We start from the raw sequence: 10,962 nt of genomic DNA, 5'->3' as shown, positions 1-10,962 counted from the left end.
TTGTGTAACTTTATTAAATGAAACGGAATCTTTACTAAGCTATTTAAATAAAGAAGATTCTTTCTTTTATTGCTTGGTATTTGATCCTGCTCAACGTACTTTGCTTGCTGATAAAGGTATTTATTAATTTAAAAAATTTATATATATATATATATAATATATAATAAGTAATAATTATAATTTTTTTCTATATATTCAAATTTTAATTTTTAAAATTTTTTTAATAAAATTTCAGGTGAAATTAGAGTAGGTAGTAGATATCAAGCTGATGGAATAGCATCAGTTCCACTGACATCTGCTGAAAGAGAATCAGATCCTCGTAGGTTGCAAGATTTAGAAACATTGGTCTGGACACCACGACATTCACTCACAGATCGTCAAATTGATCAATTCCTTGTTGTCAGTAGATCAGTAGGCACATTTGCAAGAGCTTTAGATTGTTCGTCTTCAGTTAAACAACCATCTTTACATATGTCTGCCGCAGCTGCATCTAGAGATATTACTCTTGTAAATATCATTTTCATTATTATTATGTGTAATTATGTAAGTTATATTTTTTTTAAAAAAAAGAATTTTTTTATGCTATTTTATATTTAAAGTTCCACGCAATGGATACATTACACCGACATAATTATGACGTCGCAAAAGCTATGTCATCTTTAGTACCTAGTACTGGTCCAGTATTATGCAGGGACGAAATGGAAGAATGGAGTGCATCTGAAGCAAATCTTTTTGAAGAAGCTCTTGATAAATATGGAAAAGATTTTTCTGATATACGTCAAGATTTTGTAAGTAGCAAAATTATTAAAGATTAGTTTTGGATTTTTTATTACTTCATAATATATATATATATGTATATTTCAGTTACCATGGAAAACATTAAAAAATGTTATTGAATATTATTATATGTGGAAGACAACCGATAGATATGTACAACAAAAAAGGGTAAAAGCTGTAGAAGCTGAGAGTAAATTGAAACAGGTTTATATACCTAATTATAATAAAACAACTCCACCTACAACTGCTCCTTCTGCAGCAACAATTGTACCTCTTGGTAATAATAATAGTAACAGTAATGGGAAACCAACTAATGTTCTCAATGGTAATAGCAATGGTAATATGACAACTGATAATAGCGGAATATTAATGGTTGGAGTTAGTGGAAAACCATGTGAAAGTTGTCAAGTAATGCAAAGTCCACAGTGGTATGCTTGGGGCCCTTCACATATGCAGTGTCGTCTTTGTCAATCTTGCTGGACATATTGGAAGAAATATGGTGGTCTAAAGGTATATTTCATTAAATATAAATATCTAAATAATGAAGATTTATTTTTATATATTAAAAATTGTTTACTTAGGTTCCATCACGTATGGATGATGTTGATTTAGAAAGAAAGAGAGGTGGCACTGGTTCCGATGAAGAAAGCAAAGGAATTGGTGGTGCTCATAGACCTCATCGTTGTAGCATTCCTTCTTGTGGTAAAGAATTCAAGCTCAAAGCACATTTAAGTCGTCATTACGCAAGTGCTCATGGCGTTGATCTACGTGGAAGTGGAGCAAGTGGAGGTGGTGGAAGTGGATCACCAAGACCTGTGATGAAAACTCGATCAGCATTTTATTTACGTACTTCAGCATTGGCGCGAGCTGCACGACGATTATGTGCAGCACAATTACGTACACGTCATGCAGCTCGAGCACCTCATCAGCCTGTAAATGCAGCACCATTACGACATCTCTGTGCTTCTCCTCAATTAACATCAAAAAGTCCTGCGGAATTGCGTATTTTGGCTCGTGCTGTACGACCTCGACCTCGTCCTCGAGTAACTGATATAGCAACACGTTTAGGTGATCATCCTGCACCACGACAACCTGGAGATTGGGATTGGTTAGCTCTTACAGCGCCGGCACAACGAAAACAACCAGATCGAGTTTCTTTCCCAAGACCACCAAAAGCACCAGGTAAATAAATTATTTAATAAAAATATTATTTTTATTAATATACATATATTTAATATTTTGATTTTACTTATTATATTATAGATGGAAGTCTTCTGTATGAAAGAGTACCAAATAAATCTGAAGTAGATAGACTGACGATAACTCCACCTCAGCCACAACCTAGTATGCAGAGTCAACAAACGATATTGAAACGCACAAGACCTCCATTTGATGAAATCAACGGATCAGATGGTAAGTTTTAAAATTTTAAAAATTTATTCATCTATATTATGAAATTTAGTTCCTAGTATTGAATATGATTTTTGTTTACTGGCTTCTACTCTGATGTGGATTGGGATGAAGGTAAAATAATTAAGTGTTTAAAAGTTTAAATTAATCAATAAATGAGACAAATAATCAAAATTGTTAAATTAAGCAGTTTAACATTTTTTCCAAAGGAATACACATCATCGGTTTAATAGTTTTATATTATTTTAAAATTTCGTATTTGAATATTATATAAATTTAATACTTTTAATAGGTATTGCCCTAAGTGCAGGGCTCCCTGGTGGACCACCTGCCAAAAGGGCTCATCATTCTCAGCAACTTCATCCAAAACATACTTTGGAGCATGCTACGCCTGCAGTTCTTCCTCTAGCACCGCCTTTGAATGGAAGAGCTGCTCATCCTCATACTTTGCCTCATGGTCCACCATTATCTAGAAGTAATGCACGTAAACAAGTAATTTCATGGATGGATGCACCTGATGACGTTTACTTTCGTGCTTCTGATCAAACTAAGTTAGCATTATTATATGTTCTATAATATTAATATCAATATATATAATACTTTATGACATGCTTATTAATAAAGATAAAAATTAAGAATAAAGAAAAAAAAAATAATGGACAGAAAAATACATTATATAATATATTAAAATAATATTATTATCAATTTGCAGAAGACTTAGAAGAACTCTTTCATCAGTTGAACTTCGAAGAGCAGCTCGTAAGCCATGGCGTAGATTACCAACTCCATTACATCCTCCTCATCCACAGAGAGCAGTACGTGGTGATGACATGGTTGTCATCCTAGACTGAATCAATAATACAATCAGGTGAACTGGTAGAATAATCAGTTTGCCACTGAAAAAGGAATCATGCTGTTATTGTAATTTTAATGCCAGAATCAGCACAGTGAAGATATCCCAGCTTTATATATTGTCATTGGCAGCTCTGATGAACAAGAATTAATCGCTGTTTGGAATTTTTTTAATAATTTTCGAAACAGCAATTCGCCAAAATTGAAGGCCTCGTTTTGCCGAATTTGCATGTTGCACTGACATTGCTGATATGTACTTCACATGTATGGATAAAATGCAACAACTCTGGAAGAGACATTCATCAAATCTTAAAAGAAAAAATGAAAATAAGAAATCGAGTCATTCACCATGAAACATGATTTTCTATTCGTATTAATTAGTTATTGTTGTTATTAATAATAATTATTAATAATTGAATGTACATATACATCATACCACATTCATGCATACATAACCAGAAAACACAAGTGTCCAACGAATGGTGGACATAAGTTCTACATTGGTTAAATTGGCCCATACGCGCATTAGCTCACGATGAATGTTACGGTCATGCGCGTAACAGAGACAAGTATGAGAGAAAGGGAGAGAGAGAGAGAGAGAGAGAGAGAGCGAGAGAGAGAGAAAGTATAAAAATGTACGTGAGAAAGAAAGAATGTGCTCATTGTGAATATTTTTATTAAATTTTCAAGTTTGATGACTTCCGTCGCAACAATTAATAAATAAACATAAGCATAAGTGGAAAAATATATTAGTCCTTTTTCCGTTTTATCCAATTTCCTTTCATAACGTATTTTGAAATGTTTGTTATTTCAATAAAATAATTTTTATAATTAAATTCTAATATTTGCTAGATAAATATATGTATTTTATTTTTATAATTTTTTCTTAAATATAATAATATTGAAGGAATTTTTAAACTTAAATAAAATATATGAAATATATTCTTTTAAGAATTGATAAAAAATATTTTATCTCATTTTTTTAATTTTTTAGATACAAAAATATGTAATAATTTGAATAATGATAATTAGTAACAAAATCACATTATTTATTTTGTTTTTTGTATTTTTATTCATTTATAACTACGATTTTTACTTATGATATATATTTCTTAATATATATAATAAATTTTTAAATAAAAAGTGAAATTTCTTATTTAATTAGTGATTTCTTATTTAATTATTGAATTAACCAATAAAATAATAGCATTGTTTTCAACAGTAGGAAGCGTTCTCTAGTCTTTATTTATTCTATGTTTTTTTTCAATACTTATGGTAAGGTATTATCTTTATTATTCTATGTATTTTGTTATACAATATAATATTAATAGGAGTAGATTAATTTTTCTTTATTAAAGAATTGATTTTAGGCTGTAAATAACTTTAACATGATAAATATTCTTACATATCACGTATGAACAGAACGAAACACTAACATGGAGAATATAGTAGGAAATGAGGTTAGTTTTGTTTTCATTATAAGAAAAAAGATGTTATTTATATATTAACTAATATATATGTATATTAAAATTTTATATAATATTTTATTATATTTAATTATATAATGACTATATTTATAAATTATAAAATTAATTGTGCATATGCATTTTTCTATATTAATATTTTTTATATTAATTTTCATTTATAAATTTTTAAAATAGACCCAACAAATGACACATCAAATACCATCTTTAATGAATCATGGAGTACCGGGAATGGATCCTCCAAAAGCATTACCAAGTTTATTAAGTTTAAAAGTAAGTCCTCCAAGTGAATTACAAAGTCAAACTTCATCAGATGATGCTGGAAGAGATACAGACAGCGATTCTGTGAAATTACCAGCAGCTTTAGAACAAGCTCTAGCTTTTAAAACAGAAAGAGCTAAAGAAGTAGGAGGAGATCCAAATGATATAGTTTCTTTAGGAAAATCACCTAATCATGAAACTCTAGGAGAAGATATATCTCATTTAGATGATGTTATACTTGAACCTGAAACAACAACAGAAAAAATTGATGTGAAAACAACTAAGACTAAAAAGAAAAAAAAGAAAAAGAGAAAGAAACACAATGTAGGAAAAGAAATAGAGAATAAAAAAGACAATGTGGAAAATGCCAAACCAAAAGAAGATTTACCAGAGATTGAATATGTTCAAGAAATTCCAAGTGTTAATGACTTGGAACCAATGTATCGTCAATTTGCTAGAATATTTGAAGCATTTAAATTAACTGAACCTGAGCCAAAATCTGCAGAAACAGAAAAAGGAGAACCAATAGGACAATATCCACCTGTGACAACATTACAAGCAACAGGAACTGTACCTAGTAAAGTACCACCATTAGATGATTTTGATGATGACGCAAATCAGCAACAACAACAGCAAGGAAGTGGAGAAAATGGCGCTCCACGTCTTTCTAAAAGAAAACTGAAAAGATTAACGCGCTTAAGTGTTGCAGAATTAAAACAACTTGTTGGGCGTCCAGATGTTGTAGAAATGCATGATGTTACTGCTAGAGATCCAAAACTTCTTGTACAATTAAAAGCTCACCGTAATACAGTACCTGTACCAAGACACTGGTGTTTCAAAAGAAAATATTTACAAGGAAAACGAGGTATAGAGAAGCCTCCTTTTGATTTACCAGATTTCATAAAACGAACTGGTATTACAGAAATGAGAGCAAGTCTTCAAGAACGAGATGATACGCGCACATTGAAAGCTAAAATGCGAGAAAGAGCAAGGCCTAAGCTTGGCAAAATAGATATTGACTATCAAAAGTTACATGATGCATTCTTCAAATGGCAAACAAAACCTCGTATGACTATTCATGGTGATTTATATTATGAGGGTAAAGAATTCGAAACGCGGTTAAAAGAGAAGAAACCTGGAGAATTATCTGATGAACTACGTACTGCTCTTGGTATGCCAGTAGGACCTAATTGTCATAAGGTACCTCCTCCATGGTTAATTGCTATGCAACGATATGGTCCACCACCAAGTTATCCCAATTTAAAAATACCTGGTTTAAATGCACCAATTCCAGAAGGATGTGCATTTGGCTATCATGCTGGTGGTTGGGGAAAACCTCCTGTAGATGAAACAGGAAGACCTTTGTATGGAGATGTATTTGGTATATCACGTACTCCAGGAGGAGATAATATGGATGAAGAAATTGATAGAGGTATGTGGGGTGAACCTGAATCAGAATCTTCTGGAGATGAAGATGAAGATGAAGATGCAGAAGAAGGTGGAGAAGGTGAAGGAGAAGGAAAGGATGGAGATGGAGATGCAAGTGGTTTGGTTACACCTGGTGCAGAAGGTTTAATAACACCTAGTGGAATAACATCAATTCCTGCAGGATTAGAAACTCCAGAAACAATAGAATTAAGAAAAAAGAAAATTGAAAGTGAAATGGAAGGAGGTGATACTCCTGCTTTATATACAGTTTTGCAAGAAAGAAGAACAGAAGGTCTTGGAGCAAGCATGATGGGTAGTACACATGTTTATGATATGACTGGTGCAGCAGGTGGTCAAGCACCACCATCTGTAATTGCTGCACGACGTGGAGTAAGTGGAACAACATCAGATGGAAGAACAGAAAAAGATGGAGCTGTTGAATTAGCATTAGATCCAAGTGAATTAGATTTAGATTCAGAAGCAATGGCATCACGATATGAAGAAACAATGAGATCGCGACAAGCTCACTTAAGAAGAGAAGATCTATCAGATATGCTTCAGGATCATGTGCAACGACAAAAAGTAAGCATATTTTTGAATTATTTAAAAACTATTTATTTTATTTAAAAACTAATTAATAAATATGTATTAAATTCATTTTGATTATTTTTACAGAGTAAACGCAAACGACAACAAAGTCAAGATTCAAAAGCCTCTAAGAAATACAAAGAATTTAAATTCTAGATTTAATTAAATAAAAAACAAATTATTTAAAGAATATATAAATTATATTATGATATTAATATTATATATCTCATCCAGAAATTCTTAAATATTAGATTATTGTTATTAAAACATTATAAGATTTGATATTAGTATTAGTAAAGTATCAAATTTTATATTTTATTTTTTAGAAAAAATAATTATAGATTCAAATTCTTAAAATATAGAAATACGTTAGTTTTTTTCTGAAAAGTAAATAAGAATGTAACACTTTTTTATTAAATCAAATAAACATAACTATATTTACTTGATCACTTTATTATAAATAAATCATGGATTTTATTTACATAGTTTATATTTTTTATACAATATGTTTTTTTTTTAAATTAATATAAAATTTAAATTTATTTAGAGAAAGCATTACTAAAGGATATGAAAGATAATGTAATAATAATATAAGACATGGAAGGGAAATCGCAATTGTAAATCTACTTATAGCACTACCAATATCTAGCCAACTTCCTTGAGGAGTAACATAAAACATAAGTGGTAATGATAAACAATCTCCCAGTAAAAGTACTCCAAAAAAGATGCTTGAAGACTCTCCAAATATATGACTTATACATCCAATTAGAATTAAAGGTATGCATATTTTTAAAAGTATTAATAAAAACATTGTAAATGGAGAAAAAACTGTCACAAAATGACGAGTCCAAGAAGGATTAAATGAACTGATACTTGCCATATTTCCAGTTCCAAAGAAACATAGCAATGTGTATAACATCTATGATAAATTGTTCAGGATATTATTGATTTAAGAGTTTAATTTGAATTTGAATATCATATTAATATAGGATACAAAGATTGCTGCTTTAAGCAATTCTTCCATTGTCAAAGCATTTTTAGTATTTTGATGATATTGATTAGAAGAATTAGATTGTAACCAACAAGATAAATGTAATGCAAGAATTATAAAAAAACAAGGTTCATAAGATGCAGATAATAAAACAAATGGACAAAAAAATCCCAACATAATTCCTTGCATTCTTTCTTTTGATTGCATAGGATAAATGCAAATATATAATGGTGTTGTTAATAAAATTGTCCATGATATCCAATTTCGACCATCTATAAATTCCAAATATATTAATCCTGTAATTGTTAATCGGAAAATTTCGATTGCTTTTCTATATTTCGATTGTATCTTTAATATAATTATTATGGTTACAATACACATACTAAGAATTCTGAAAAAAAATATATTTTAATTATATTTAATTAAAAAAAAATTTGATTTAATATTACAATTTTAAACTTACACGATATAAATCCGAGGATATGGTTCTACGACAGGTAGCAATGGGAAAACAGCTAAAGATAAAGCTGTCCAGAAAAATAAATTTTGAGTATTTTTTAATACTATCTTTTGAGTTAAAATAATGCATAACATTCCTATACTAAGAACAGACCTATATGTTAAGCCAATGAACATTATTATCAATAAAAAAACTATTTCTGCAATTAATGTCCAATAATATTTATTATTACAAATTTTTAATTTTATTGTATATGTGATTGCATTTCGAATAACTAACCAGAGAGAAACTATAGCTAAAAATGTATAATAGAATAATCTCCAATTATTACAATCTGAAAATATTTTACTTAAAATGAAAACTAATAATTTTTTTTTTATAAGCAATTAAATTATATGTTATATAACATACCTTTGTACATAATAAATATTGTAATTATTAAAATTAGAAATACAATATTTGTGATTAATAAAATAAATGAATGTATAACAGGTCGATTAACTCCAGTTATTTTGAAAAATAATGATATTATCCATCCTAGCCACATTATAGATAAATATAATAAAAATCGTGTTCTTTGATATTGTCGAAAATATAACAAAGACTTTTTAGCTAGCTTAATTGAGTTAATAATTTCCTTTAGTCTTTCATTTAAATCTGTTGTTTCAAGATCTTTATCTAAAGTAACAATTTTATTATCTAATTCTACTTCTCTCCAATCTGCATGTTCATTATCTTCACAATTCATTTTATGATTTGCTTTTACTTGATATGTTAACTGTTTTAAATTATTTAGCAGTGCATAATTTATGTATTTAAGATTAGTAACATTTAAATACTGCCAAGGTAATACACCCTGGAAAATTATTTATTATATTCTTGTAAATATTTAAAAAAATAAAATATAATAAAATTGATATTATTCTGCACATACATACTTCATTGTTAATTGGAATCGGAGCACCAATTAAAGTAGAAATTAAAGGTGTAATATCAATTTGTTCTACATTTTGACGAAAATTAAATGTATTAATTCCTGCACCCCAAACAATTAATGGTGTCTCTGTTTCATCTGCAGAACCACTTCCATGTGATCCCCAATCAGTCATTCCATGATCAGATGTAAAAATATATGCAGTACTATTATCTCCAAAAAAATTTTCTGTTAATTGTACTACTTCCTTTATTTTCCGATCAACATAATTCATATTAGCAATATATTCTCTACATTCAAATATAATTTAGAGCTAATGAAATTACAATTTTATTAAATATATCATTCATGTTATCAAAAGTATAAAATAGCTTATTTTCAGTACTTTGAGTAAGGTTTTACTGCATGTCCTGTAGTATCACAACCAAGAAGATGAAGAAACAAAATAATACGTTCAGCATTTTTAATTTTGTGAGCATCTTCTCTTAACCATTCAATATATTTGTCAAATACCCAGGAGTCTAAACGCCAAATTTTACCATGTATAATATCAAAATTTTGCCATTCAGAGGGATAACTATCACCATATATATTTCCTTTTATACCTATTGTTAGAAATATTACTTTCTTTTATACTTTTTTTTAATATAATAAATAAATTTATTTTATATAAAATTTTATTTCAAATATGTATTTATGATACCTTTTGTAAATATAGGTATAATGTCAGGACTGCCCCATGCCCATGAAAGATAGCTTTGATTAAAAATAGAATCAAAATCAACAGGATTTTCTTTCCATCCTTTAAATATAGCACTGGGATCTTCATATAATCCTGCACAAATTGCAACAATACCTGGTCTAGATTCTGTTGGTACTCGTGTATGAGATATACCCCAAACACCTTTATTTGTCATCACATGTCTAAATCAAAATTTTATTTACTTTATCAAAATTTACTTTACTTATCAAAATTTTATTATTATATACATTTTTTATAAAAAAATATTATTTATATATTGTTATTACATATTTTAATTTAAATATACTAAAATTTTTAATTTAAAATAAATTTTTATATAAAAAATAAATTAATACTTACTTCAGAAATTTTGGTGGTGCTTCAATGAATGTTCTAAATCTTAAACCATCTGCTATAAATAAAACTAATCTTTTTGCTGGTGCATTTTTTAAAATTGATACATTTGGTAATTCTTGAATAATGGGAGAATGAAAATTAACATCGAGTACACCCCATAAAAATATCAAATGCATTGTCAAACCCCATATTATAAATAAATAATTGTTGTTTATTATATTAAACTTTTTATTATACATTTTTTTTTTTTAGTCAATTTTTGGAATTTCAATAATAATATAATACAAATTTTTTAAATACGCACTTTTTTGAGTAAACATTTAACCTATAAAATTAATATTTTAACTATGTTATATTTAAATATGTTACTTAATATTAATTTTATTATACTCATTGTATCATGAAAAATATTATATAACGTATTTTTTAAATTTATTGTGAAATTTTTATTCATATTCGAACAAATTTTACAGATTAAAATTTAAAATTTTAGAAATTATGTATTAGCTATTAATAATTTTAATAAATTAATTATTTAAAACATGTATATATAATTATTAAAATATAATTATATATATTTAAATAATCAAAAATATTTTTTTAATTATGTTAATTTAACAAAAATTATTATACAATCGATTTTAACAGAAAAGATTTATATATATATATATATATATA

General features: G+C 28.1%; 3 protein-coding genes across 3 annotated transcripts in view; 2 read left to right on the top strand and 1 right to left on the bottom strand.

Moving 5' to 3' along the window:
- The window catches only part of LOC102675705 (metastasis-associated protein MTA3), a 9,935-nt gene extending 6,151 nt beyond the window's left edge, over positions 1-3,784 (top strand). The window contains exons 6-14 of the mRNA XM_031514084.1: positions 1-116; positions 236-507; positions 600-788; positions 865-1,287; positions 1,359-1,959; positions 2,041-2,190; positions 2,272-2,301; positions 2,480-2,738; positions 2,900-3,784. The exon at positions 1-116 is cut by the window's left edge and continues 6 nt beyond it. Of these exons, the coding sequence (XP_031369944.1) occupies positions 1-116; positions 236-507; positions 600-788; positions 865-1,287; positions 1,359-1,959; positions 2,041-2,190; positions 2,272-2,301; positions 2,480-2,738; positions 2,900-3,038 (2,179 nt within the window). The 3' untranslated portion in view covers positions 3,039-3,784. The remainder of the gene's footprint in view (positions 117-235; positions 508-599; positions 789-864; positions 1,288-1,358; positions 1,960-2,040; positions 2,191-2,271; positions 2,302-2,479; positions 2,739-2,899) is intronic.
- Positions 3,785-4,295: 511 nt separating this feature from the next.
- LOC102674850 (splicing factor 3B subunit 2) lies at positions 4,296-7,281 on the top strand. The gene is made up of 4 exons (XM_006623350.2): positions 4,296-4,314; positions 4,410-4,499; positions 4,701-6,794; positions 6,888-7,281. The coding sequence occupies exons 2-4, from the start codon at positions 4,476-4,478 to the stop codon at positions 6,954-6,956; spliced, it is 2,187 nt and encodes a 728-aa protein (XP_006623413.1). The 5' UTR covers positions 4,296-4,314; positions 4,410-4,475; the 3' UTR covers positions 6,957-7,281.
- On the bottom strand, positions 7,234-10,927 carry LOC102675068 (GPI ethanolamine phosphate transferase 1-like). The gene is made up of 8 exons (XM_006623352.2): positions 10,288-10,927; positions 9,889-10,109; positions 9,571-9,790; positions 9,190-9,475; positions 8,663-9,107; positions 8,255-8,585; positions 7,795-8,182; positions 7,234-7,719 (listed from the first exon to the last, which is right to left on the bottom strand). The coding sequence occupies exons 1-8, from the start codon at positions 10,521-10,523 to the stop codon at positions 7,297-7,299; spliced, it is 2,550 nt and encodes an 849-aa protein (XP_006623415.1). The 5' UTR covers positions 10,524-10,927; the 3' UTR covers positions 7,234-7,296.
- Positions 10,928-10,962: the final 35 nt, after the last annotated feature.

Source organism: Apis dorsata, unplaced genomic scaffold (assembly GCF_000469605.1).
Source record: "Apis dorsata unplaced genomic scaffold, Apis dorsata 1.3 scaffold_884, whole genome shotgun sequence".
In the NCBI taxonomy this organism is placed as follows: Eukaryota; Metazoa; Arthropoda; class Insecta; order Hymenoptera; family Apidae; genus Apis; species Apis dorsata.
Note: the sequence above shows the minus strand (reverse complement) of the source record. Positions and strands in the feature narration are given on the sequence as shown.

Coding starts and splice junctions, on each gene's coding strand:
- LOC102674850 (XM_006623350.2), top strand. CDS start 4,476: ATGGAGAATATAGTAGGAAATGAG. Junction 4,500..4,700: donor AGAATATAGTAGGAAATGAG/GTTAGTTTTGTT, acceptor TTTTTAAAATAG/ACCCAACAAATGACACATCA. Junction 6,795..6,887: donor ATCATGTGCAACGACAAAAA/GTAAGCATATTT, acceptor TTATTTTTACAG/AGTAAACGCAAACGACAACA.
- LOC102675068 (XM_006623352.2), bottom strand. CDS start 10,523: ATGTATAATAAAAAGTTTAATATAATAAACAACAATTATTTATTTATA. Junction 9,791..9,888: donor TATACCTATATTTACAAAAG/GTATCATAAATA, acceptor TTCTAACAATAG/GTATAAAAGGAAATATATAT. Junction 8,183..8,254: donor TATCCTCGGATTTATATCGT/GTAAGTTTAAAA, acceptor ATTTTTTTTCAG/AATTCTTAGTATGTGTATTG.